The sequence below is a fragment of the Aethina tumida genome, chromosome 1, assembly GCF_024364675.1.
Source record: "Aethina tumida isolate Nest 87 chromosome 1, icAetTumi1.1, whole genome shotgun sequence".
Lineage (NCBI taxonomy): Eukaryota > Metazoa > Arthropoda > Insecta > Coleoptera > Nitidulidae > Aethina > Aethina tumida.
In genome coordinates, this window is record NC_065435.1 from 37,669,610 (window position 1) to 37,694,186 (window position 24,577).

The 24,577-nt window shown below is 39.3% G+C and overlaps 6 protein-coding genes across 11 annotated transcripts; 1 reads left to right on the top strand and 5 right to left on the bottom strand.

Annotated features, from left to right (window-relative positions):
• Window positions 1-131: 131 nt before the first annotated feature.
• Window positions 132-6,280, bottom strand: LOC109601452 (protein lingerer). Of its 3 annotated transcripts, none has more exons than XM_049969145.1 (12): window positions 6,072-6,280; window positions 5,786-5,850; window positions 5,575-5,726; window positions 5,055-5,505; window positions 4,534-4,770; window positions 4,156-4,472; window positions 3,621-3,857; window positions 2,824-3,331; window positions 2,341-2,747; window positions 1,412-1,675; window positions 880-1,173; window positions 132-812 (listed from the first exon to the last, which is right to left on the bottom strand). In XM_049969145.1, exons 1-12 carry the CDS (start codon window positions 6,131-6,133, stop codon window positions 549-551), a joined length of 3,258 nt encoding a protein of 1,085 aa, XP_049825102.1. In that variant the 5' UTR covers window positions 6,134-6,280; the 3' UTR covers window positions 132-548. The 3 variants fall into 3 exon arrangements, with proteins under 3 accessions (XP_049825102.1, XP_049825097.1, XP_049825108.1); XM_049969140.1 differs by having other exon boundaries at window positions 1,412-1,705; XM_049969151.1 differs by lacking the exon at window positions 6,072-6,280 and adding an exon at window positions 5,923-6,059 and having other exon boundaries at window positions 1,412-1,705.
• Window positions 6,281-6,309: 29 nt separating this feature from the next.
• Window positions 6,310-7,103, top strand: LOC109601451 (probable 28S ribosomal protein S16, mitochondrial). Its single transcript, XM_020017699.2, has 3 exons — window positions 6,310-6,476; window positions 6,603-6,762; window positions 6,830-7,103. The coding sequence occupies exons 1-3, from the start codon at window positions 6,366-6,368 to the stop codon at window positions 6,955-6,957; spliced, it is 399 nt and encodes a 132-aa protein (XP_019873258.2). The 5' UTR covers window positions 6,310-6,365; the 3' UTR covers window positions 6,958-7,103.
• A 112-nt stretch (window positions 7,104-7,215) lies between these two features.
• On the bottom strand, window positions 7,216-15,003 carry LOC126266001 (titin homolog). The gene is made up of 3 exons (XM_049969126.1): window positions 14,670-15,003; window positions 10,136-13,972; window positions 7,216-9,604 (listed from the first exon to the last, which is right to left on the bottom strand). The coding sequence occupies exons 1-3, from the start codon at window positions 14,881-14,883 to the stop codon at window positions 7,338-7,340; spliced, it is 6,318 nt and encodes a 2,105-aa protein (XP_049825083.1). The 5' UTR covers window positions 14,884-15,003; the 3' UTR covers window positions 7,216-7,337.
• Window positions 15,004-15,829: 826 nt separating this feature from the next.
• LOC126264123 (putative uncharacterized protein DDB_G0289963) lies at window positions 15,830-17,573 on the bottom strand. 3 transcript variants are annotated; one of them, XM_049969182.1, is made up of 5 exons: window positions 17,258-17,573; window positions 17,107-17,141; window positions 16,633-16,899; window positions 16,475-16,574; window positions 15,830-16,405 (listed from the first exon to the last, which is right to left on the bottom strand). In XM_049969182.1, the coding sequence occupies exons 1-5, from the start codon at window positions 17,301-17,303 to the stop codon at window positions 15,981-15,983; spliced, it is 873 nt and encodes a 290-aa protein (XP_049825139.1). In that variant the 5' UTR covers window positions 17,304-17,573; the 3' UTR covers window positions 15,830-15,980. The 3 variants fall into 3 exon arrangements, with proteins under 3 accessions (XP_049825139.1, XP_049825145.1, XP_049825150.1); XM_049969188.1 differs by having other exon boundaries at window positions 16,648-16,899; window positions 17,258-17,569; XM_049969193.1 differs by lacking the exon at window positions 17,107-17,141 and having other exon boundaries at window positions 17,258-17,568.
• An 864-nt stretch (window positions 17,574-18,437) lies between these two features.
• On the bottom strand, window positions 18,438-20,360 carry LOC109601449 (golgin subfamily A member 6-like protein 2). 2 transcript variants are annotated; one of them, XR_007548462.1, is made up of 7 exons: window positions 20,138-20,358; window positions 19,984-20,087; window positions 19,545-19,925; window positions 19,319-19,485; window positions 18,832-19,259; window positions 18,633-18,765; window positions 18,438-18,574 (listed from the first exon to the last, which is right to left on the bottom strand). XR_007548462.1 is itself a non-coding variant. In XM_020017695.2 (6 exons), the coding sequence occupies exons 1-6, from the start codon at window positions 20,281-20,283 to the stop codon at window positions 18,541-18,543; spliced, it is 1,260 nt and encodes a 419-aa protein (XP_019873254.2). In that variant the 5' UTR covers window positions 20,284-20,360; the 3' UTR covers window positions 18,438-18,540. The 2 variants fall into 2 exon arrangements, 1 of the variants encoding a protein (XP_019873254.2); XM_020017695.2 differs by lacking the exon at window positions 18,633-18,765 and having other exon boundaries at window positions 20,138-20,360.
• Window positions 20,361-20,608: 248 nt separating this feature from the next.
• On the bottom strand, window positions 20,609-22,070 carry LOC126266006 (uncharacterized). The gene is made up of 2 exons (XM_049969164.1): window positions 21,965-22,070; window positions 20,609-21,909 (listed from the first exon to the last, which is right to left on the bottom strand). Exon 2 carries the CDS (start codon window positions 21,802-21,804, stop codon window positions 20,635-20,637), a length of 1,170 nt encoding a protein of 389 aa, XP_049825121.1. The 5' UTR covers window positions 21,805-21,909; window positions 21,965-22,070; the 3' UTR covers window positions 20,609-20,634.
• Window positions 22,071-24,577: the final 2,507 nt, after the last annotated feature.

Sequence of the window (24,577 nt, forward strand, 5' to 3'; positions counted from 1 at the left end):
GGGCAATAAACTGATCACAGAGTAAATTTGTAACAGACGTTTGTTGCAGAGTGACCACAAATTTGTCGTCGACAAACCATATCTGAAAGTTCATCAATCAGAAAATAATTAAAACACCCGTCAGGCATGACTAATTTTTCGTTCCTCGCACAATTTTATTTATTATCCATCATTATACATCATAATCATCATTTTATCATCATCATCATCATTTATTATAATAATTATAACATAGTTACAATCTCTCTCGTTAGTTATTTTGAATTTTTTCCAGCACGAGACGAAACGAAACGAAACGAAACGAAAACACGTTGAGAAACCGAGAGCGAAACCTAACTTAAAAACTCAATAAATCAAGAAATCAAAACAAGAACAATGGGAAAGGAGGAGAAGAGTGTGGGAGAGAGAGACGTGCGACAAGGCGAAACGGTCGTGGCGTCACGCCGACCCGCGGCACTTAACGCACCGTCTGACCAATCGGCAACGACCGACGACCGACGTCCACCCTGATCCGCCGACCCCCGTCCACCTCGTCGACGCGTGTCCGTTTACGCCTGGTTCCAGTACGAGTTTTGATAGGGCTGCTTGGTGCCGCCGCCCTTTTGCTGCTGCTGTTGTTGCTGCTGTTGGCCTACGCCGCCGCTCGACGACCGCTGACCCACGCCGCCGCTCGGATCCTGCATGCTGTGTTGTTGCTGTTGTTGCTGATGGTGGTGATGGTGAACGGCCGCCATCGTCGGTATGTAGACGCCCTGGGCGGCGGCCGCGAACGGCGGCGGCGTTCCCGAGTGGAATCCCTGTTTGTCGTACGACTGGAAACGGGCAAGAAAACAATAATTTCAACTTGCACAAACTTGCTCTTATTTATTATACTCTTACGTTGACTTTTCCGAGAGCGCCGTGGGTCTTGCCGTACATCGACAGGTCCCCGCTGGCGCCGCTTCCTCCGCCGCTCTTCTGTCCTCCGCTGCCGCTTCCGTATCCGCCTTTGCCGTATTCCTGCTGCTGCTGTTGCTGCGGAGGTTGGCCCAGAGCGTCGTATGCGGCGGCCGCGGCGGCCGCCGCCGCCGCTGCCGCTGCTGCAGCCGTGCTGTAGCCGGAACCGTAACCCGCCGGTTTAGCGTACTGCGACGTGGTCGGGGTAGCGTGGGCGTTCGTCGCGGCGGGCAATTGCTGGAATCGCAAGTCGCATTCAATAAGTCGCAGATGAGAGGGGGAGAAATAGGGGGACGCAAACATTAAAATTGTGAATCTCAATGTAGCACCGAACGTAAGACCTTGAAAAGTTCGATGTTGTTCTGAGATTCTGTGAGATATGTGTTTAATGTTGGAGACGCGTATCGACGACAGTCCATCGACTCTGGCAACTGTCGCCTTCTTAAGTCTCCGTCGGAGTGTCGGCGTCACTTACCGTGTACATCGTTCCGAACTGGTAGTTGGGCATGGCGTTGAAAGCGGTGGGAGCGAAGAAATAGGGTGCCGCCGTCCCCGCGAGAATCGGTTGGCCGCTGCCGCTGCCCTGTCCCCCCGTCTGGCCTCCGCCGCCGACCGTCTGCACCGGCGACTGGTTGCTGTCACCCCGCTGCTGGTAGCGGCCGTCCGAGTAGCCGCCCAGCGTGGCCGCCGCCGCCGCCGCCGCAGCTTCCCTTCCGAGCGACGTCGTCTGCGTGCTTGTCTGGTAACTCATGTCATAGTAGGGCTGGGTCTTTGTTGGTTGATGTGTTTTTGTAACATACGAAACGCACTTCGTCACTCTCCAATTGAACAAAATTAAAAAAAAACAGGAGGGAGAAAAGCAAGCGAACGTACACTAAGCGTAAACACTGTTAATTAACCTTTGTTGTTGCTGTTGTTGTTGTTGTTGTTGTAGACGACGTTGTTGTTAATTGAATGCGTGAGTGAGAGTGAAAAGATGGTTACATATGTGACAAATCACGAAAATGATCACGGACAGAAAGGTAAAGGTGAAGGGGAGAGCGGAAAGGGATTGCATTTTTTTTTTTTACCGATTGAAACTCATTTCTTCACTCTCCAAATTCAAATTAATTGTTAATTAGAAACCAACAGGTGGTGGTAATGACGACAAGCAATGAAAAAGCCAAAAAAGCGTTTGGTTTAGTTAATAATGTTGTTGTTAATAAATGGCGTGAGAGTGAAAAGATGGTTACACACGTGACAAAAAGCAAATAAGCAAATGAGCAAATATACCAGGAACACTATCTATCACATAATTAGTATGATTAATTTTTACAGTTGAAGGAGGAGCAGCAGCAAGGGAGAGGAGAGAAGCGGGAGGGAAACAATAACAAAGTGTTGTAAGTGTTGAATTTCAATTCATACCATGTGCGGCAAACGTTGTTGCAACAGTTGCATGTCCTCGAAGGAATAGACGGGCTGCTGGAAGTAGGGAACCTGTCCCAAGATGTAGGGCGTGCTCATTACGGGCGCGACTCCTGGAGGAATGTTCGAGACGACGCCGCCGGACGAGTTCTTGGTCGCCAGAGTGGTGGTGGTGGTCTTGTTGGTGGAGACGGCCGCTTGATTCGAACACGTCGACGTCGCAACGTTGCTGCTGGTGGCGGTTTGCGACGTGGACGACGCGGACGATTCGTAGTTGTCCTTCAGTTTTCCGGTGGACGAGGAACCGCCACCGTTGTTGGCGTTGCCGCCGCTCGACGTCGAACTGTAATTGCTGTTTTGGTACTGGTTCGTCGACGGTTGCACGTAATTGGAACTGTTCGAGAGACCTGAAAGGCAACCACCGTCACACATATACCGCATACACACATACACACATACACATCCACGTAGGATGAGTCGTACCTGCGTTCGCATAGCTCTGTCCGTAGCTCTGACTTTGGTAGGCGTTCGCTTGCGTGATCGCGGGGAAGGACGCGCTGTTGCTCTGGTAGTTCGTCGTCGAGGAGTAACTGCTGTTCGGGTAAGTCGTCGTCGTTCCGTAACCCTGATTCGAGCTCGAATAGTTCGACTGTTGTTGCTGCTGCTGCTGCTGCTGCTGCTGTTGCTGATTCGTCGACGAGGCGTACGAACTGGACGTCGTCTGCGCGTTCGAATAACCGGAATTGTAAGCGTTCCCCTTTTGGTTGTAGCTTTGATATCCGGTCGATTGACTGCTGTAGGGATGCACGTCGGATTTTTGGTTCAGATCGAGATTCGACTGTTGCCGCGAGCCGTAGCCGCCCGGTGACAAATGCTGCTGCTGCTGCTGTTGTTGTTCGCTGTTTGTCACGTTGTTCGTTGACGATGATGTTGTCGTCGACGACGAGGAATTCTGCACGGATTGTTGATTTGGAATGTTGTCGGTGGTGAGCTGAAATCATCGAAAGAGACACGACGACAATTACAACGAACGGTTCGAACAAATTATCGAGCAATAACTGATTGATTGAATTTAAATCAGATGCCAAATTATCGATCTTTAAGACAAGAACTTTCGAGTGAAAGCACGACCAAAATGAAAACACGATGATAAAGAACTTATCGAGCATTTTCGGATCGATTTTTCGTTGAACGTTCGAGTCTCTCAGTCTCGTCATCGTTTCATCATGCAGACTTTATTATTATTTTTATTAATCAATTGTTAAAGAAATAACACTCACGGCCTGTTGCAACGCCGATCCGATCGTGCCCTGGCTCTTGTAATCGTCCTGGTGATTCGGCGACGCCGTCGTTCGACTGGTAGTCGTCGTCTCCGCAGCGGTCGCCGTCGCGCCTCCGACGTACTTCGAGTCGTCGTAACCTGCACTGTCCATGAAGTCCATCGCGCCGAACTGCACGTCCAAATACCCGATCGAGGTGTTCAGATCGTCCGGCATTTCCACAGCGCTAGACGGAATCTGAGACAATGCGAACACATTACTTAACATTTGTGCACCGTCTGCGAATGAGCAATAGCAAAAGTGACAAGTAAAAATTGAAAATCAGATTGCCAAAGTCGATCTCTATGTCGAAACGGAGCGAACCGATGAAACGGTAGGAAAAGAGACGAAAAACTCGACTGCTAATCCAAATTTCGGTGGTTTCTCCTGATCCGACATTCAGTCTCGTCATCGTTTCATCATTTTTAACGTATTTTACGTTCTCATTATTGTACACAATACATTACTACATAACAAATGATTAATTTTTAGTTACTTTTGAAGGTGGCGGAACTCTAGCCCGAGTTTTCGTCCTGGTTTGCGTCTGTTGTGCCGTCACAGTTTCGTAACTGTTCGCGTAACTCTGATAGCTGTTTCCCACCGCCGTTTGCGAGTACGTTTGTTGTTGCTGTTGCTGTTGCTGCTGCTGCTGCTGCTGCTGCTGCTGCTGCTGAACGACGCTACTTTGCTGCTGACTCTGCTGTTGAGATTGATTGGATTGTTGCTGTTGTTGCTGGTACTGTTTGTTAAGCGAATCGCTGTTCTGCTGCGTCAGCTGGTTCAGGTATTGAGTTTGGGCCTGGTTCAGTGTACCTACAGAAAACGACAGAACAGTCGAGATGAGCGACGAAAGAGTAACCAAGTAATCTTTTACCTCCACCGATGCGGACCGGAGGCGGGGGCGACCCTAACACGGCTTCCTGCTGCTGTGCGAGATCTTCGTGCGTTCCTGCCGCCGCCGCCGCCACCGCCGCTGCCGCCACTGCCACGGCATGAGCCTCTTGCGCCGCAATTTGAGCGCTGGGCGTGAACACCTTCGTTTCAGTCAGACTGCCCGTGTACTCCTCCGTCTGCCACTCGTCCGAAACGGGGAAATCGTCCCAGTTTTCCTCTGTTGAAATTCGACAAAAATACGTATCACTACACCACGTAAAATACGTAACACACTTCGCTCGCTCAGATTCAATTTGGAACGGGTCAGATGCCAATGAATCGATCTCCGGAAACGAACTTACGTACGGAAACGCAACATATGAAAGGCACGCCGTAAAAAACTTACGGCCACGATTCGATTGGTTTTCGAGAAAGTTCGTCCCTCAGTCTCGTCATCGTCTCATCATGTTTGATTTGTTTTTCGATACTATTTCGCCATCAAACTACTAAAATCTTTCTTACCGACGTTGTTGTGGTTGACGGTCGCCGTGGAGCTGTCCCACGTGTCGATGGGCTTAGAAAAGGTGCCGCCTCCGCCGGAATGCGGTGCGCGTCCGCTCCTCGGCGGATACCTGCCTCCGGCGCGACCACCGCCTCTGCCGCCGCCCCGGCCGCCACCGCGACCCGAACCCGTTCCACCTCTGCCCCGTCTCTCTCGTCCGTCTCGTCCGTCCCGTCCACCTTCGTCCCCGCGCTCTCCCCTGTTCCCGTCGTCCCTTCCTCTCCAACCCCTGCCTCGTCTGTGCTGCTGGTCACCGCCGCTCTTTTTGCTGCGCTCCACCGTCACGGTTTCGCCCCAATCGTCGCCGCCGCCCTCCTCCTTCTGACCGTCTTTGTTGTTGTTATTGTTGTTGTTGGCGGTCGCCGTGGTTTGGGGCTGCCTCTGTTTTTTCTTCTTCACATGCCACTCTCCCTTCGAACATGGAAGGGGAACAGATAGATAGAATTAAAAAAATAAAGTAAAAAAATGGTTAAAACTCACCACAGCCTGCTCCTCCAACAGCATGTCGCCCGCACGATTTAGATCATAGTCGCACTCGTGCAACGCCAAACAGACCTCATCTTCGGTCTTGCGACTGAGCTCGATCAGCGTCTTGACTTTTTCCTTGAGCGTGTCGTCCGTCGAACTGACACCTGAATCAACAATCACAAATTACCGATCATCATTTCGATCGTTATTAGACGGTACGTACTGTTCGTGTGGTCCTTCGACCGGTTCCCCTTCGCACGGTTCATCTGTTTGTTGTGTATGTACAATCTGAAACACGCAAGATTAGACATGGACATGCGGACGCGACGCCATTAACGAAAACACCAATCACAATCTCACCCGATCACTATTGATTCATACAAAACGACCGGGAAACTGCTTTTCAACGGTCGACCAACGTTTCAAAAACGTTTTCAAACAACGGAAAAGTGTTTACGGAACGTTTGTGAACGAATAGAGAGCGGAAAACGATTAACACCGGCCATTACCTTGTTAGTCCGCAACGCACTTGGTCACGTGACAACGCAGCCAGCGCCGTCTTTAGTTTCATTGTCGTGTGTTCCCGAAATTTTGAAATCGGGTGCCAATTTTTTCCATTTATTTACGCGAATCCGTAACTAATTCGTGGAAATCGTCTGGACGATATGTGCAAGATTTTCATTCGAATTCATTCAAAATAGTGCAAACATGTTTGCAAAACTAGACGGCAAATCACAGAACACCCACGTCAAATTACAGTTTGTGACAGTACCGATGTACCGACAATAATCGAACGGTAGAAAATGTTTCCGGCTTCGGGAACTGGGAAATTTTATCAGAAATCCGCGAAAATCATACGATTCTCGCGACATGGCTGCACGAATCGCCCCTTTTTTCACATTGTTGTCACCGAGGTAACTCTCCATTCTGATATTTTCATGACATCATGACACGATCCACAATGAAAATAAAAACAGTGACATAACCTGAATTTTTGACGTATCGAATGTCAATGTGTGTGTGTGTGTTGTTTGTTACAGAGGAGAAGAGATGTAAACATGCCGGTCATAGAACAACTGGGAAGTTTCGATCCGATTCCGAATCAGAATAACGAAAAACTGGTGTCGTTAAACTACGAACGAATAAGACATTGGATCGGAAACGGAGCCCACGTTTCGACTCCGGTTGAACAACTATTTGGTCAGTTTGTTGTAACTTTAACAATTGTTATAATAATATCTTTTCTTTTATGGTTTTTACTTTACAGGTTTAGCTGGTTTTTTCCCCGTCCACCCGACCACATATCAACAAGCATGGAGGAAAAGGAAACTAATCAAAGAAGAAGAAAAAACACAACAAGTTGAAGAAAAACCACAGGATGAGAAAATTTCATGATACACAACGCGCTATTGTTAGATTGCTAGTTATTGCGAAAAAGTACATTGGGTTCGAAATGGAAACGAGAGTTGAAAAATGTTCACCCAATTCTTTGTTACTGTTGATCGTTTTTATTTAAATCTATTAAAAATCTATTAAATCAATGTCGTCGATTGTTTGTTGTTTACTACCCCCTGACAATTCTGGTTTATTCTGAAAAGTTTAGAATCCAAAAGTAAGACAGACAGAAGGTGACAATGAAATGATAAAGTGTAGTCATAAAAATGAATTTATTAAATTCTTAAAACACTTATATATCAAATACACATGTAATCATAATAATAATAAATAAAACTCAGCCTTTCTCATACAAAAAAAAAAACATTAAAATAAATCAATTATTTAACAAGTTTTTTCTTAATCAAACTGGCACTATCAATTCTTTTAACACGTTTCGAATCGTACAACATTTGATTTTTAAAATCTTTCTTGTGAATCCTTTCGAGTCCTGTATCTCGTTCCGTTCTTGTTAATTGCGAAGTGGAAGGTTTTACTGCAATACTTTCGCTTTTCCAGTGCGAAACGGCGGCTGAAACCGACGGTTTCAACAAACGTTTCGGTCTATTTTTCACATCCGTTAACAACTCTTTGCCCAAAATGCCGAACGTATCTTTTCGTCGGACCGTTTTCGTTTCTAAACTTTTGCTTCTGCGTTTCTTTAATTTTTTCGTCTTCGGTTCTTCGTCATATTGGAGCGACAAGTTCATCGATATTTCACCCTTTTGAACGGAACTGCAAAAACTTTCGACAACCAGATTGATTCTTTCGCTCAACGCAGCTTCCTTAATCTCTTCGACTTTGATGTTTTCTTGTATGTTTATCGATGAACTTCGACGTTTTTTCGGTGACTCTCGCGGGCTTCCTTCTTCTACTTCTTCTTGTTCTCCTCCGTCTTTCTCTAGATCTTTCGAAGAACGTTTTTTGGTCCTTTTTTCGTTACCCTGCTGCGAAACTTGTGGCGGCGAACGCTTTTCGTCGTTGGTCGTATCTTTTTTTTCCTCAATTCCCTTCTCTAATTCTTGTTTGAACACTTCGAACTCTTCATCGCTGGATTCTTCAACGGTGATAATTCGACTTTTCTTCTTTTTTTTCTTCTCAACCTTTTTATCATCTGCCAGATAATTTTCGTCGCCCGATAGGAGCTCTTCGCTTTCCGAATTACAAATGAAAGAATCGTCCATATCGTAATCGTCTTGTGAATCGACCGAGTCGGAAGAGGAAAAACCGACCGATTCGCCATCGTCGATTATTTCGTTTTCGTCCGTTTCGACTTCGGACTCTTCGTTCTTTTCCATCGCTTCCGTATCGAGAAATTCGTTTGCTTCCTCCTCTTCTTCTCTTTCACTTTCTTCTTCGAGATCTTCTTCCGATTCGATCGGACCGTTTTGCAGAAGCATGTCGAGTTTCGATTGCGAATCGCGTTCGATTTCTTGCAGTTTTGTAGATTTCTCTTTTACGGGACTTGAGGAGTTGGTTGTTGTCGATTCGGTTTCCTCAACATTCGAAGATTTCCTTCCGGATGGGTCCGCTGCGTTCGAAATTTCTTCAGTGATCTGCGAATTTCTGGATTTTTTACCTCTTTTCTCGAGTGATTTTCTTTCCAATTTTGTGGATATTCCGGACTTGTTAGCAGGTTCCTCCTCTTCCGTGCACTCTTTAGGTTCCACTTCATTTAAAGATTTTCTTGACTTTTTCTTATTGGGCTTTTGTGTGTTCTCTTCAACTTCAGCGGTAAAGCTTTCTTCCAATTTGGATGAGTTCAAAGATTTTCTTCCATTTTCAGTTCCACTTCCAGAACCGGAAATGTCCAACAGTTTCTTTTGTACACTCGCTTCCGATTCGTCATCCATTTTCATTCGTTTCGATCTCTTCACCTCTTCGCATTTGTTTTCAATTCCTTCTCCCAAATCAAGTTTGATCCTTTTAGAACGCTTCACGTCTAAATTTTCGTTCTTCAACATCTCCTCGGTTTCTTGCACCAACAAAACGCTCTCTTCCAAATCGGTCTCTTCATAATTTTCCTCCTCCGATTTGTCGCCATTTTCCAAATCGGGATTAAAGTCTTCGTCGTCGTCGCTTTCGTCTACAAGTGATTTTTTCGATAGAACATCGAGCGAACAATTTTGTTCGACGTCCGAATTCTGTGAAGAATCCAGGTTGAAGATCAATTCTTCGCCTTCCGGTTCGGAATTTTGTTCTTTTCGTGATTTCGATGAGTTCAAACTCTTTCTTGTTTCCTTCAATTTTGACGAGTTTGGTGAGTTTTGTTCAGATCTCGACACGCTCTCACACGTTTTTGAAGAATTCAAACTTTTCCTGTTTTTTTCTAATTTCGAAGAGTTCAGGCTGATTCTCTTCTCTTCAATTTTCTGACCATCAGAAGAAACCTCTCGATCCGTTTCTTTATCTGAATCTTCGGCATCATCACTCTCTTCTAATTTGTTCTTGAAGTATTCTTCGACTTTGGAAGTGGCGAGTTCTTCTACATTTGTCTGTTTTCTAGTTCTCTTTTCGACTTTGTCTTTTGTCGAATTTTTTTCCAAATTTGATGTGTTCATGAACGATTCTTCATCTCCTTCATTTTCGGTTCCAGATGAAAGACCGTCTTCTATCTTCGATAAATTGTTCGGTTCATAATCCTCATCTTCGCTACTTTCTTCTAGATTTTCTTCGATAATTGATTTTTGTTTTGTTTTTGATGAATTTAACGAATCCCGTTTCTTGGGTTTTTCTACGGTTTTACGATCGTTCTCTACAAGATTTGAGGAATTTAAAGATGCACGAGTTTTTTTCTGTTTTGGCGAAATTTCCTTTGATTTTGACGAATTCAAGCTCTTTCTGGTTGGTCCTTCCAATTTTGGAGAAGAACTCAGACCGACTTTCTTCTCTTCAACGACTTTCTCATCTTGACCAGAAGAAACCTTTAGATCCGCTTCTTCATCAGAGTTTTCGTCATCGTCACTCTCTTCCAATTTGTTCTTGAAGTATTCTTCGACTTTGGAAGTGGCGAGGTCTTCTACTTTGGTCTGCTTTCTGATTCTCTTTTCGTTTTTGTCGCCCGTCGAGTTTTTCTCCAAGTTTGATGTGTTCATGAACGATTCTTCTTCTCCTTCATTTTCCGTTCCAGACGAAAGACCGTCTTCTATCTTCGATAAGTTGTTCGGTTCATAATCCTCATCTTCGGTACTTTCTTCTAGATTTTCTTCAATACTTGATGGTTTTTTGAACGCATTTTCTTCCGTTTCGGAACTGATGGATTTTTGTTTTGTTTTTGATGAATTTAACGAATCACGTTTCTTGGCCTCTTCTATTTTGCGATTGTCCTCTACAAGATTTGAAGAATTTAAAGATGCACGAGTTTTTTTCTGTTTTGGTGAAATTTCCTTTGATTTTGACGAATTCAAGCTCTTTCTGGTTGGTCCTTCCAATTTTGGAGAAGAACTCAGACCGACTTTCTTCTCTTCAACGACTTTCTCATCTTGACCAGAAGAAACCTTTAGATCCGCTTCTTCATCAGAGTTTTCGTCATCGTCACTCTCTTCCAATTTGTTCTTGAAGTATTCTTCGACTTTGGAAGTGGCGAGTTCTTCTACTTTGGTCTGCTTTCTGATTCTCTTTTCGTTTTTGCCGTCCGTCGAGTTTTTCTCCAAGTTTGACGTGTTCATAAACGATTCTTCTTCTCCTTCATTTTCGGTTCCAGACGAAAGTTCGTCTTCTAGTTTCGATAAGTTTGCCGGATTGTAATCCTCATCTTCACCGCTCTCTTCTAGATTTTCTTCTATATTTGACTTTTCTGTCAATGTGCTTTCTTGTGTTTCGGAAGCAGCAGATTTTTCTATCGTTTTTGATGAATTTAAAGAATCACGTTTCTTAGTATCCTCTAATTTTTCATTGTTCTCTACCAGTTTAGAAGAATTTGGAGATGTCGTGGGAGTTTTGCCGTCCTGTTTCGAAGAATTTTCTATTGATTTCGACGAATTTAAGCTCTTCCTAGTTGTTTCTTCCAATTTGGAAGAGTTCAGACTGGCTGTTGTCTCTTCAGAAACCTCCTCCTGATCCATTTCTTGATCTGAGTCTTCGTCCCCGTCACTCTCTTCCAATTTTTTCTTGAAGTATTCTTCGACTTTGGAAGTGGCAAAGTCTTCAATATTGGTCTGTTTTCTAATTCTCTTCTCGTTTTTGGCGTCTGTTGAATTTTTTTCCAAGTTTGATTTGTTCATGAACGATTCGTCTTCACCTTCATTTTCGGTTCCAGACGAAAGACCGTCTTCTAGTTTCGACAAGTTTTCCGGTTCGTAATCTTCATCTTCGCTGCTCTCTTCTAGATTTTCTTCTATATTTGATGGTTTTTTGAATACGCCTTCTTCTGTTTCGGAACTGGTAGATTTTTGTTCTGTTTTTGATGAATTTAAAGAATCACGTTTCTTGGCTTCTTCCACTTTTCCATTGCCCTCCACCGGTTTTGAGGAATTTAAAGATGGACGACTTTCTTTCTGTTTCGGCGAGATTTCTTTTGACTTTGACGAATTCAAGCTCTTCCTGGTGGTTCCTTCCAATTTTGAAGAGTTCAAACTGATTCTCGTCTCTTTAACTTTCTCATCTTCACAAGACACTTCTTGATCCATTTCTTCATCAGAATCTTCGTCATCATCACTCTCTTCCAATTTATTCTTGAAGTATTCTTCGACTTTAGAAGTGGCAAGTTCTTCTACATTTGTTTGTTTTCTGATTCTCTTTTCGTTTTTGCCGCCCGTCGAGTTTTTCTCCAAGTTTGATTTGTTCATGAACGATTCTTCTTCTCCTTCATTTTCCGTTCCAGACGAAAGACCGTCTTCCAGTTTCGATAAGTTTGCCGGTTCGTAATCTTCATCTTCGCTGCTGTCTTCTAGATTTTCTTCTATATTCGACGGCTTTTTGAACGTATCTTTTTCTGTTTCAGAAGTAGTAGATTTTTCTTCTGTTTTTGATGAGTTTGGAGAATCACGTTTTTTTATTTCTTCTATTTCTACTTCTACTCGATTGTTCTCTATCAATTTTGAGGAATTTAAAGACGCGCAAGTCTCGCCGTTCTGTTTCGGTGAATTTAATATTGATTTCGACGAATTCAAGCTCTTCCTAGTCGTCGATTCCAATTTTGAGGTGTTCAGACTGACTCCCTTCTCTTCGGGATCCTCCGCACGATTAATTTCTTCGTCACCTTCTTCGGCTTTGGAAGAGGTAATTTCTTCTGGATTGGCTTGTTCTTTTGATTCTTCCTCGGTATTGTCATCTGATGAAAGTTTATTCAAGTTTGATCGGTTAATCAAGGTTTCTTGTGCTTCTTCATTTTTATCTAAATTTTCTTCTGAATTGGTTGATATTTTTTCTTCTTGCACTTCGGAACAGCTTGTGGTTATTTCTATTTTTGAAGAATTCAACGTTTCGCCAGTCCCACTTCCCACAGTAGATGTTTCTTCTGATTTGGACGAATTCAAAGAAACACGTTTGTTGTGTTCGTCGCCTAATTTTTTTGAGTTTTCTTCTGATTGTGAAGAATTTAAAGACAAACTAGTTGGACTGTTTTGTTCTTCGTTTTCTTCTACTTTCGACGTCACCACGGAATCAGAATCCTTTCTTTCCGATTCTAACTTGGACGAATTAAGGGAAGTACGTTTGCCCGACGATCTGCGATTATCGTTCTTTTTTGTTTCGGGAGACAGCTCGATTGTTGATGAATTAACAGCTGGTTGTATTTGGTTTTGTTCAATTTTTGCTGAATTTTCCGAATCCTGTTCGGTCCGTCCCAATTTCGGTGATGTATCTTTTGATTTATTTCCTCTGTTTTTGAAATTGAATTCCACTTCATCGTCGCTGTCTTCTAAATCGCCATTTATATTATTTTCCGAAGATTTATTTAATTTTTCTTCTAAAACCGTTTCTTCCAAGCGTAATTTAGACATTTCACAACTGTCTTCTTCCAGCAACTTGGCCTCCAAATCGGAATCGATTTCTACATCTGATTTTTCATTTTCTTTGGTCGGAACCTTCGTCGTCTCTTTAGGTGGTTCGTTTTCCTCTTGTTCTTTAACTTTTTCTTCGTTTTTGTCGGCCAAAACTTGATCGTTCTTCGATTCCTCTTCATCGGAAAGTTGAAATTCGTAATCGTCACTCATCGATTTCAGTTGTTCTTTTTTATCGACAAACTCTTCGTTCAATACGAAGACGACCTCTTCCAAATTTTTTCTGGTTTCTTCTTCTGCACTCTTTTCGGTCGCATCTTCACTATTTTCTTCGGTCTTTTTCTTTTTGGGGGACTCTTCGTTTTCGCTGGTGTTCAACGAACGTTTCGACGGCGATTCTTTCTTCGCGCTTCCTCCCATCTTGTTGATTCTCGGTGATCTCCGTGGCGAAACTTTTGTGTCGTCTTCCGATTCGCAAATCACGCTCAAATTCGGATCGACGAAGTTCTCCTGTTTCTTTTTCATTTTAATCGGGGTCAGCGTCACGGTTTTCTCTTCGCGATCCTCTTCCGCCACAGAAGAGCGTCTTCTGGTTTTGGGACCGGTCGGTTTCTCTTCGGCGACACTGTTGATGGAACTTCGTCTGCTTCTCGTAATTTTCGGTACCGTTCCTTCGTCGTCCTTTGCCAAAGAACTTCTTCTGCTTCTGGTAATTTTTTTCGGTGTCTCTTCCGCCGCTTCTTCGTTGTTTTTGGCGATGGAATTTCTTCTGGTGATTCGCGTTCTGGTCTCGACCACTTGGACGTTTTCCTCCTCTTCACTTTTGGCCCTGGCAACGGAATTTCTTCTTGTCATTCGAGTTTTGGGTTCTTCGTCTTGTACTTTATCATCTTCCACTTCGTTTCTTGTTTTGGTTATGGACGGTTTTCGTCCGCGTTTCTTCGGCTCCTCGGCTCCTTTCTCTTCCGGTTTGGGCGTTTTGGTTTGTCGCCTCGGCGACGGTTTTTCTTCCGGCTCTTCGATCAGTTGAGAGGCTGTGAAAATATTTCATTGTACAATTTCTCACAATTTGCTTTCGGAGAGGCAATTTCAAGTTTTCACAATTGTTTAAAAACAACTAAACTTTATTAATACTTTATAATAATTCTCGGTCAATCGATTATTTTTGTTTTAACTACGACATTGGAAAATAACACAATCAAATCAGCTGATCAATATAGAAATGTGTTTCAGGTTTTAATAGACAGATGGCAGTGCGAGCGCAATTTTAAATTTCTAATTCGAATAATCTATTATACGTTAATTATTTTTTCATTTATAGTCACTAATTAGCAGCTAATTCGAAATCTAAACGTGTTTTCAATCACAAGTGGTTCAGAGTGGTGGAGTGGTAGATTCTGATAACGGACAGAAAACACTACTTTAAATATCACAGCAAAATATTGGTTGGTGAAAAAATTATTATTATTATACGTTATTAATAATTATAATTTAATGATTCGTCTTTAAAAAATATACACACTTAAAATTGTTTAGACTAAACGAGGATTGTCTGTGTTGTTGTTATAAATGAAGGAAGTGGATAGGAAATCGTTATTAAAAAATTAAATATAAATTATTATTAGTATAACACAACGATAAATTAAAATATTGAAAAGAAAGGAAAACCGTCATAAACTGTCGTCACCTTCTATTTTTCCCCCGAGAAGAAAATAATCGGTTACAACTCACCTCTTCTCCTTAAAACGTTCCTCTCCAAATTCTCCTTCTCTTCGTTGTCCTGGATTTGCGATAATCTTCTGGTTTTCATCGTTTTAGGAGTGGAAGTCACCGTATCTTGCGATCCTCTGCGGGTTTTTATCGAAGATGGCACAGAATTCAGACTTAATCTCGACGATCTCCGCGGAGAATCTTGAAAATCAGGTAAGTTTTCTTTTTTCGGCATTGCTTTCGATCACTGTACGACGACGGTTAGTTGAAACGATAAAAATTAAAAGTAACGAAAACCGTTTTAAAAACGAACACGTGCTTTACATTTGAAATCTCGAACATTTGTGACAGAAAAACTCAACGTTTTTTCACCGTCTAGTGATTTTGCGCCTTCGGGACAAGTCTGCAACCTAAAAACTAACGTGCAACGATATTTTCTCGTGGCTCGCACAATTTCAAGTTGGCATTAATCGCCAACATAAATGCGGTGACAGAATTCGAAATCCCGGCTGAACATCTAGTGACTCTCAACGTTTCAGGTTGGTGTTGGTTACCAGAAAATCGAAACGTTTTGCCGCGCAACATTATTAAGGAACGCGGCGCGGTCCGTTTCATTTTAAACGTTGGCGTTCAAACATGTTGCGGACGAAGCAACAAATGATTATTTCGGTTATTCTATTAGCATATGTAGATTCCAAAATAATTGATCAGATACAGGTACTATAAACATGTTTATATATTCAAAAACTATACATTCATTCGCTTAACCGAAATCCGTGTGTACGTAATTTATAGGTTATGTTTTGATTCCGATTAGATTTTAAACTGTCATTGAACGAACAACGTTAACGGTTAAAAAAACGGCGCGGAACTGAATTCTTCCAAGACATATCGACACAAATCGTTGTTTGTTTATTCAAACCATGGAAATGAAAATGGCGAAGTGTGAGTGGAGATTATCCGCATATGTCGCCGTTTGAAACTCTGTCGAGTCAATAAATTTTTTTCAGTTGTCATAAAGTAAAATGTATCTGACATGAGACACATATGAGTAGATGTGAAAGAGGTAAGGAAGAGGGGATATTTCTTTATACTTCGATCGGTTATCAATTTTGCAGTATTAAAAGTAGAGAATTATCATTTGTTTATATTGATCATTATAATGAATAAAAAACACTGTAATTAAATAAACGTTTTATTTAATTATTTGATTACTGTACTATATGTATATAGTTAATAATCTAAGTGCAACAACAATAATTAATATAATAAATATATTTTACACGTGATATGATTAAATATCTACAAAAGTGAATCATCATTATGAATCTGTTATTTTCCCGATTTAATCAACCATCTCGATCTCAAAGTTTCCATGTCTTTCAGGTTTTGTTCGTGCGTCCACGGTTTCAATCTCTTCAGTTCATCTTCCAAATCCAAATTGGCATCTTTCTCGACCGTTTTGGCGGTGTTTTTCGTTTTCGGGGCGATCACCGAGACGGCGATGTACGCTTTCGGATTTTTATTCAAGTAAATCGGTTTGCCTGTCACTCTGTGATACGCAAAGTTTTTCGCGTTCTGATACGGTTTCTTCGGTTGCGACTTTTCGAAGTCAGGCCATTTCTCTTTCTTGAACGACGACGTCGATTCGGTTGTGGAGACGGTGTGGCCTTCCACTTTTATGCGTTTCTGTTGTGGATTTGTCTTCAACTCGTTCAATATCGATTTCGATGTCGAAATGTCTTTGTCGATTTTCTCTGGAAAAAGCCAACAGAAATTCACGGTAGAAATGCAAACGATTTGATTTTTAGTTATCATCTAGTTACCCAACAGATTGTGCACTTTTTCCCACTGGTTCGGATTCGCGGCGATTCGTACCATCAATTCCAGCAACAATTCGGTCGCTTCGAATTCTTCCTTCTCGATCTGTCGACAAACAAATAGTTAGTTGTGTCGGTTAATCGGTCCCTGCACATTTTATTACATTCAATGTTCGTACCAGTTTGTTGTTGTTGTTGTTGTTGTTGTTGTTGTTGCTGTTGCTGTTAAATTGGTCGTTTTTGGTGAGTTCAAATTTGGAATTGTTGTTAATGAGGCCCATCAAAAATTCGTAGCTCCTTCTCTCCCTTATCTTCTGGTGTCGGCCTTGAAGGGGGTTTCGCCGCTGCGACATCGCTTCGTGCGAATCGGGCGGTCGTTCCTCCTCCAACGTTTCGTTCGACGTTTGAATCATCGTCAACGAATCCAGTTCCTTCAAAGAAAACGTGCATTTTTTAACCTTGACATTCCACTTGTTCCCTATCGATTTTTTCGCCTCTTGCTCAACGAATTTTAATTATTCATTCATTTTACTTTTAGCAATAAATAAATCAGTCGAAACGATCTGTTTTCTATTCACCCTTACTAACAATTACAATTAACGTTAACATTAATGAAATTAATGATTTGTCTCACTCACCTCTTCGCTTTTATCATCCAGTTCGGCAAAGCAAACTAGATTCGGACATTCAGAATTATGAATGATAAATTAATACGTGCACACATACATATCAGTATTAATAGTAGTAATTTATACTTGGTAAAGTAAATTAATAAACAAATAATCTTACCTGCCAAAGTGTAAAGAATGAAACACACAAAGTGAAACTTGTTCATTTTCGCACCGTGATTGATTTGATTTATTTTCGTCACAACGATCAATCAAACAAACTTGTTTTCGTTCACATTTTAACAAGGAACAATATTTCGGAAACGACAACGACGACGGCGTCGACGGCGACTACCCGCGACGACGCGGCGCTCGACAAAATTGAACGATGCGATTTACTTGTGTACCGGTTAATATTCACGGAAAAATGAAAATCGGAAAAGCCAGAAACATCGTTAAAATGGCCGAAATATTCCTTCGGGTTGAAAACACAGGAAAAGTGGATTCGTGTCCCATCTGTTATACGTTAGTCGAACTAAAACGTCGATGTCGAAAGCGACATCTGCTATTATCTTCGGCTGGTCAAAAATTTCAAATTAAAACGGAGGGTTTTGTGATAATATAAATGGCAATTTCGTTCAACGATGTTCAACGGCCACATGTAACAGGGCTGCGAACCGATAATAATATATAATTGGGACAAGCAATTCCTTTCGTTTTTATACATCTAGATTCTAGTTTTTTGCGACTCCACCATTTTTTAATAAAAACAAATGGAGGCGTTTGATTTTTTAGTTAGTGAGTACGTTGATTTAATTTTATGTTTACTTTGGATATTTTTGTACCGAAATCAAAAGATAGACAGATACAAATTGATTTTAGAATAAAAATTATCACACGATTAAAAATATATAGCTGCAAATAAACAACTTTCTTCATTGAGAAATAAAGTAAAGATGATTAACAAAGTGCCGTAAAACATTTAGAATACACTGAGTTGACTAATTCATTTAAAAACAATAACATATTTTTATTATTACATATTATGCTTTTAGTTTTTATTTAATGTTTTTTTTTTTTTTGTTGCAGCCACCATATTAAATAGTTTCGAACGTAAAGGCCAGACGATAAGACGAAGGATGTTGACATTAAAGGTAACAAATACATATAAAAGTTGCGTAATTAATCTAACGGTTTTTATTGTTTTTAGGTAAGTCCTGAACAAGAGTATTTGTTTCTCTTTCCTATAAGAAACGACAATTGTGCGTTATGTGAAAACGCAATCAATATCGTAGAGAAGAGCATAAAACGGTACGGTCGATGTATTGAAATAAATTGAAATTTAAAAATAAAAAACCTGATTAGTTTATGAACAACGACACGTTGTCAGTTTTTATTGATATGAAACGACAAAAGGGGTGATGAGTGATAATGGACTAGATTATTTGAAGGTTGACGGACCAATCAAAGCAACCCTTTTCTCCACTGCGGAATCGCCCTGTAAAAAAGAAAAACGTACTACATCAGCGACACAAATGTCGATTTTGAATACTCACAACATATCATAAGAAAAGTGCGGAGAATTTGGAAAAGAAAACAATATATGCAGATAGACTTTAGTGTAAAACTATCCGATTCAGACGAGAAAAAGGCGATTCGTCGACTTGTTTTTCGTTCAGAAACGTCAAACTGTAATAAAAAGAAAAAACGAAACGAGTTGATGCGACGTGGAACCGACGAAGAAACGACACTTACAATTTCTGGATGTTCCTGATGTTTCCTTCGGTCGGTTTGTCCTTTTTCTCGTTCGTCTTTTTGATCCTGTTCATGAACTGTTTCGTGTTCATCATCAGCTTGCTCGATTTCGTTTTGGGCGTCCTTTTCACGCTTTCACGTTGCTTCTTCACCTTTTCGGTCAGTCGCATTTTATTCCTGAGATAGATTTCGTCACGTTTCTGAAACTGTTTGATTTCCTTGTTGATTTCGCGTGACTTGAGCGTTTTCTCGACGCGATTCGCTTCTCGATTTTCGATGTTGCGACGTTCGTTCTCCAGCTTCCACAGATTGACCATGTTTTTGACGTAGTCTCTACGCTTCCGCTCTTGCTCGTTCAATCTTTTGCGCTCCCTTTCCATGAATTTGTCGTACGCCTCGACCGTTTTTTTCTTCTCCTCCTTTTTCAGCTGTAATCGACAGACACAGACAAACGATTACTTCATCGACGATATTAAAAAGTACTCACCTTCCACTCGAGCAGATTCTCCTTCATCGTTTCCAAATTCAAAAAATTGTCGACTCGTTTTTCCGAATTTTTTCGATCGAACATCAATTTTTTCGGTTTTCTGTTTCGCATTTCGTTAAACTGTATGTAAAATTCGGTGATTCTCAACCAAATTTCTTCGGGGATTTCTAAAAAAGAAAAAAAAAGTGATTGATTAAAGATACAAAATGAAAATGATGATTTCAACCTGGCTTTTGCTTAGAGACTGTGGTCAAAACGTCGTAAATGTCGTCGTTATTCTTGGCGACGTTCAAAAACATCGTAAAATCGTCGAAAGTGAGTCCGCACTCGTCCGAGACTAAATGAACGAAATCCATAAAATCCTTTGTTTCCTTTACTTTGTTAATTTTATCGCCGGATTCGTTGATTGCCGCTTCCATTTTAGGTATCTTGATCGTGATTGCACTTTGTTTGCGAGTCAAATCGATGCTTTCGCTGATTTTTTGTAAATCTTTCGTCAAGTTTTTCTCCTCCATTTTCAAAACGGCCAACGTTTGTTGGGAGTTTTGTTTCAAATTTGTGATTTTCGTTTGAAGTTCGAGCATTTCCTTTTTGAAATCTGGCAGAGCTGAAGATTATTGTGATGAATGTGAATCGTCGTTCAATCAAATCAATCGTTTTCTCACCTTCGATTGAGGGAAATTTGTTGTTTTGAAAATTCTTTAGTTTTTCTTGTAGTTTTTCGACAACAAATCGCACTTCGCTTTTTACGTTTTCGTATTCTTTCTCTCTAAAAAATGTGTGTAACTGAGAAAAATGAAGAATTAAGTTTACTAGTACCTTCGTCTTTCGACATCTTCGACGAATTTATCCATTGTAAAGTCCTCATATTTAGACAGCTGTTCTATGAACAGTTTTTCTGATTTTTCCAATTCGCAAATGACGCTATTCAAATTGACGTTGGATTCCAAACGATTTTCTAACATTTTTAAAGAAAACGTTGTGAATTCGTTCTCAGCTTTCACTTTCAATTTTGATGTTTGATCGTAAATAAACAAACAGTACTACCAACCCAAGTAAAAAATTTGTTTGTTTTTAATTTAAAGTTACATCCAGTGGTACATACAGATGGTTGGTTCGATTGAATCAATTGATGAACTATTTTTAACCACTTTTCGACGTTTATTAATTAATGCGCCACTTGTTAAAAACAGTTTACTAATTTTATTTCTAAGAGTTTTATTGTTTTACAGTTGATAGCATTGCCGGTTTGAATGTGTGTGTTGTTTATGTTTGAATAAAACGAGAACGAAGTGATTGTATGATTTATTTGCTAATTAAATTTGTTGTTTAATTAAGAGTTGTACCAAAACGCTTCCATACAAATCGTCTGTGAAGATCTGCATGAATCGATCTGTATGACTGTTTTTCGGTTCCAAATTACATTTAACATATTTATTGATGACTACAGTATTTTTATTAAAATCGACGTTTTTGTCATTATAGTTGTTATAAATAATTTTGGTGGCAACGAAATCGTCGTTGACTTGAAAATTTTCTAGAACGATCGGTTTATTGTTGATAAAATCTAAACAGATTTTTTGCACCGTAACCACCGTTTTGTCTTTGTTGTTAAAGGAAACGTCTTGAATTTTATTGATGTAGTTGTTGTTGTTGTTGTTGTTTTTAACAGTTAAATATTCGTTTAGTTCTAAGACAGCAACAAATTTACTTTTTTTCTTCGTTCGGTAAAAACAATCGGTTTCTATTAAACTTTTCACAACGTTATTGTTGTTAGCGCCAATATTAAATTTGAAGAAAGAAACGTTCATATTCAAGTTTGTGATGAATTTGACTAATTTATATGGAATTTCTTTGTCGTAAACGATAAACGAGTCGACGCCGATTATTTTGTGGAAACTTAAGAATTCTACGAGTTTCTTTTTGCTGTAGACGTTGGGCAAAACGCAAATTGTCGCGTTGAAAACGAACCGTTCGTTATCGTTGTTAACAACGATTTGTATTTTGGTCAGGTTGTTGAAATTTTTAAGTCTGAAACTGTACGATACCGCGTACAAGTCGTCGAAATTGTTGTTCAAACTGTCAAATTTACAATTGTAAGCGTACAGATTATTGTCTGTGCCAACTTTTTGATAACTGAATAATCCTAATATCGGTTTCTTCCGATTTTCCAACCACAAAAAACATCCTTTAGCAATTTTTCTTTCGTCGTTCACGAGCAATAAAGTTTTAACTTGCTTGTCGAGTAAAAAGCTGGAATAAACCAGTCCGGCTTCGTCCTGTTGGAAATACGGTTTTGGGCCCCAGTCGTGCTCCATTAAAATTCCTGAAGACTTTTGCAGTTGGGAAAAGTTGCAAGGCTGTCCAAAAAAGTTGAACACTTCCAGTATGTAATGGAGACGATTGTATTCATGTCTGTAGATCAGAAACAAGCTGAGACTGGAGATGGAGACAATCAATAGAAAGAGCTGGTGGTATTTTTTCATTGTTCTTATTTCTGAAAAATGTCTTTTTAAATGAAGTGTTTTTTTCCTTTTTCTCTATTCCTGTATTATTCGATTTTGTTCTAGTTGGTAGTTTATTGATTGTTACTGGAAATAAATTGGTTTATTAATTGATCAATTTGGAGAAAATTTTCAAACTCACAATTGATTAGGTGTAAATAGTGTGTTTTTCATCATATTTTATAAATAGTATTTGGTAATGTTTTGGTTTATAAACTGCACTTTTGTGTAATCTAAGGTTATGAGTTTTGTGATGTTGGAACTATTTTTGGACGAGGCGTTTGAGCTACTTTAAAAGGAAGGATACTACTTTGCAGCGTTTCGCTACGATTTATGTTTTATGAAGTTTCCTATGATTAAAATTGTATTTTGTTTTTGTAAGTGTTAAGGAGGTGTGTCGTTTATGTGTATCAATGTATCATCGTTATACAGGATTGATATAATTGTGTATCTAAATATGTATAAAATAATAAATAATAAAACAAAAGCGTCGTATGAACATCATGAAATTTTTTCATTATATAAACAAATGTGACTTAAAGTTTGAAAATAATAATATAATAATAGTACGATGAAATTTTTGTGCCAAGCGAATTTTCTACTTATGTTTTCCGAAACAGATTAGAGATGACGCGGCGTTAATTGACAAGAGATTTAGTCGTCGTTTGCATAGAACGTACATACTACGTACGTTGAAACTTTCTTATTTGCTCCTTATGATTCAATAATGATAAAAAATAATTTAAATGTATTTTCGTCGAGCAGTTAAAATTTCATAAAATTTTAATAAATTCAATTTACATGTTTATTTAATATTTGATAAATTAATTAATAGAACTGAATGATCATAATTAAAAAAATTAATCGAATGTAAATTTATGGATTATAAAAATTTGTTTTTAATAATTAAGTTATCTAAATTAGTATTTAAATCTGAGTATTTACGTGTTAATGTTAATGAACTTGTTATAACACCATTTTTAAGTGTGGTTCTTTGTTATTAATATTCAGTTAATCTGATGATGATGAGGAAGATCGATAGAAATGAATAATAATTTATTTGAAATCTGAAAAAAGAATCAATTTCATATTATTAATCAACAGGAGTGAATCGATCAGGAAAGAAAAGTTGAATGACGTTTATGTTTAAAATAGTTGATTAAAAACAGAATCAAGTATTATATGGCGCAAATGAAAATAATAATGATAATAAAGTAAATAATATTTTTGGGGTGAATTAGTGTAAATAGAATTGAAACATAAATAACAATAATATAGGAAATAATCGAATTCGTGTACTCTAATTGAGGTGTTTGAGAAGTATCAAATAACGAGAATGCTCTCCTTTCAATTGTTAAAATGTCGCTACCATTCGAAGTGCACCGCCCACTTAGATGGCACGAGTGTTTGTCCTTGTTTAATTTTTGTAAATTTGTATTTCGTTCTTTTTCGCTCTTACCGGGACGAATACGAAATTGGAATTTGTATTGAATAAAATCGAATGGAAAGGAAAGAGAGAGAGAGGGAGAGAGGGAGAGAGGGAGAGAGGGAGAGAGTGCATTAAGCACCCTCTGAAATTTGTATATATCAAGTTTCATTTCTTTTTTTAATTAAATTGTTATTTTTATTTATTGTATCTTAATAATTTGAGTTTTAGTATAAGTAGTATGATATTTCAGTTTTCTTGAACGGGTGTAGTTAGGTTTGCTATAAAAAATTAACTTTGGGCTAAAAATGGTCACATTTTGTCTATAAGTGTCTCGTTTTCAAACAAACAACTATTCGTATATATACTTATCACATATTAGTGATGATTGATTGATTATATATAATACATGAAAACCAAGTGAATTTTTAATTGTCAGTCTCTTCAAATTAAAGAAACACTTTTAAGCAATTTATAAGAAAAGTAAACAAATAAAAATAATGAGGTTGTTTGTTCAATTGAAAATTTGAATATTGAGATAAATAAGACAAATGGAGGAAATAAAAGTGTTTGCGAAACAAGAAATATTCCGTTTTTACCCCCTCTCCAGTGCAAAAGTGCAATTCTAAGAAAAGCAATTAAACGTCGCTTAGTTGGTTCTCCTTTGTTCATCTCGCGCAAACGTGTGTAGTTCTTTCTCTTTCGTTCCTGCATCGAATGGTCGTACAAAATCATCAGATTAGATATTTTATGGCAAATTTTACATATAATTTTTTGAACATGGTTATTTACTTTAATTTTGTTATTAAACATAGTGTGTAAATTATAAATTATTCAGCGATTCGGTTTTGAATTTATTTGTTCAGAAATTAGAATAATATTTTAATATTTATTATTGAACTAGTTCGAAACAATTCAAGATTATGATAAATAATAAATATTGAAACGTTGATTGATTTAAAGGTGTGAAATTCTAAGAATAAATAATTGATGCACCAACTCCATCTCTCGTAAATATGTCTTTCTGTTTGTTTCTCTCTTGCAGGAACAAATTTAAACTTGATTAAACTGTTACGAGTGTTAACATTAATAACTGTGAAGTGAAGCGTGTGCTTTCTTATATTCGTCTTAATTCTTAGAAGAAAAGGTGCCAGATGAAATAGTAAGTTGAAATGATAAATTTAAATATTAATAAATAATAATTAAAAATTAATATATTGTTGCAGTAAGATTTGATGATAAACATGAATATATGAAATAGTTGAAGGCAGTGAGAAAATAACACATTAAAATAATAATTGTGACAACACCAAATCTTCAACTTTTAGC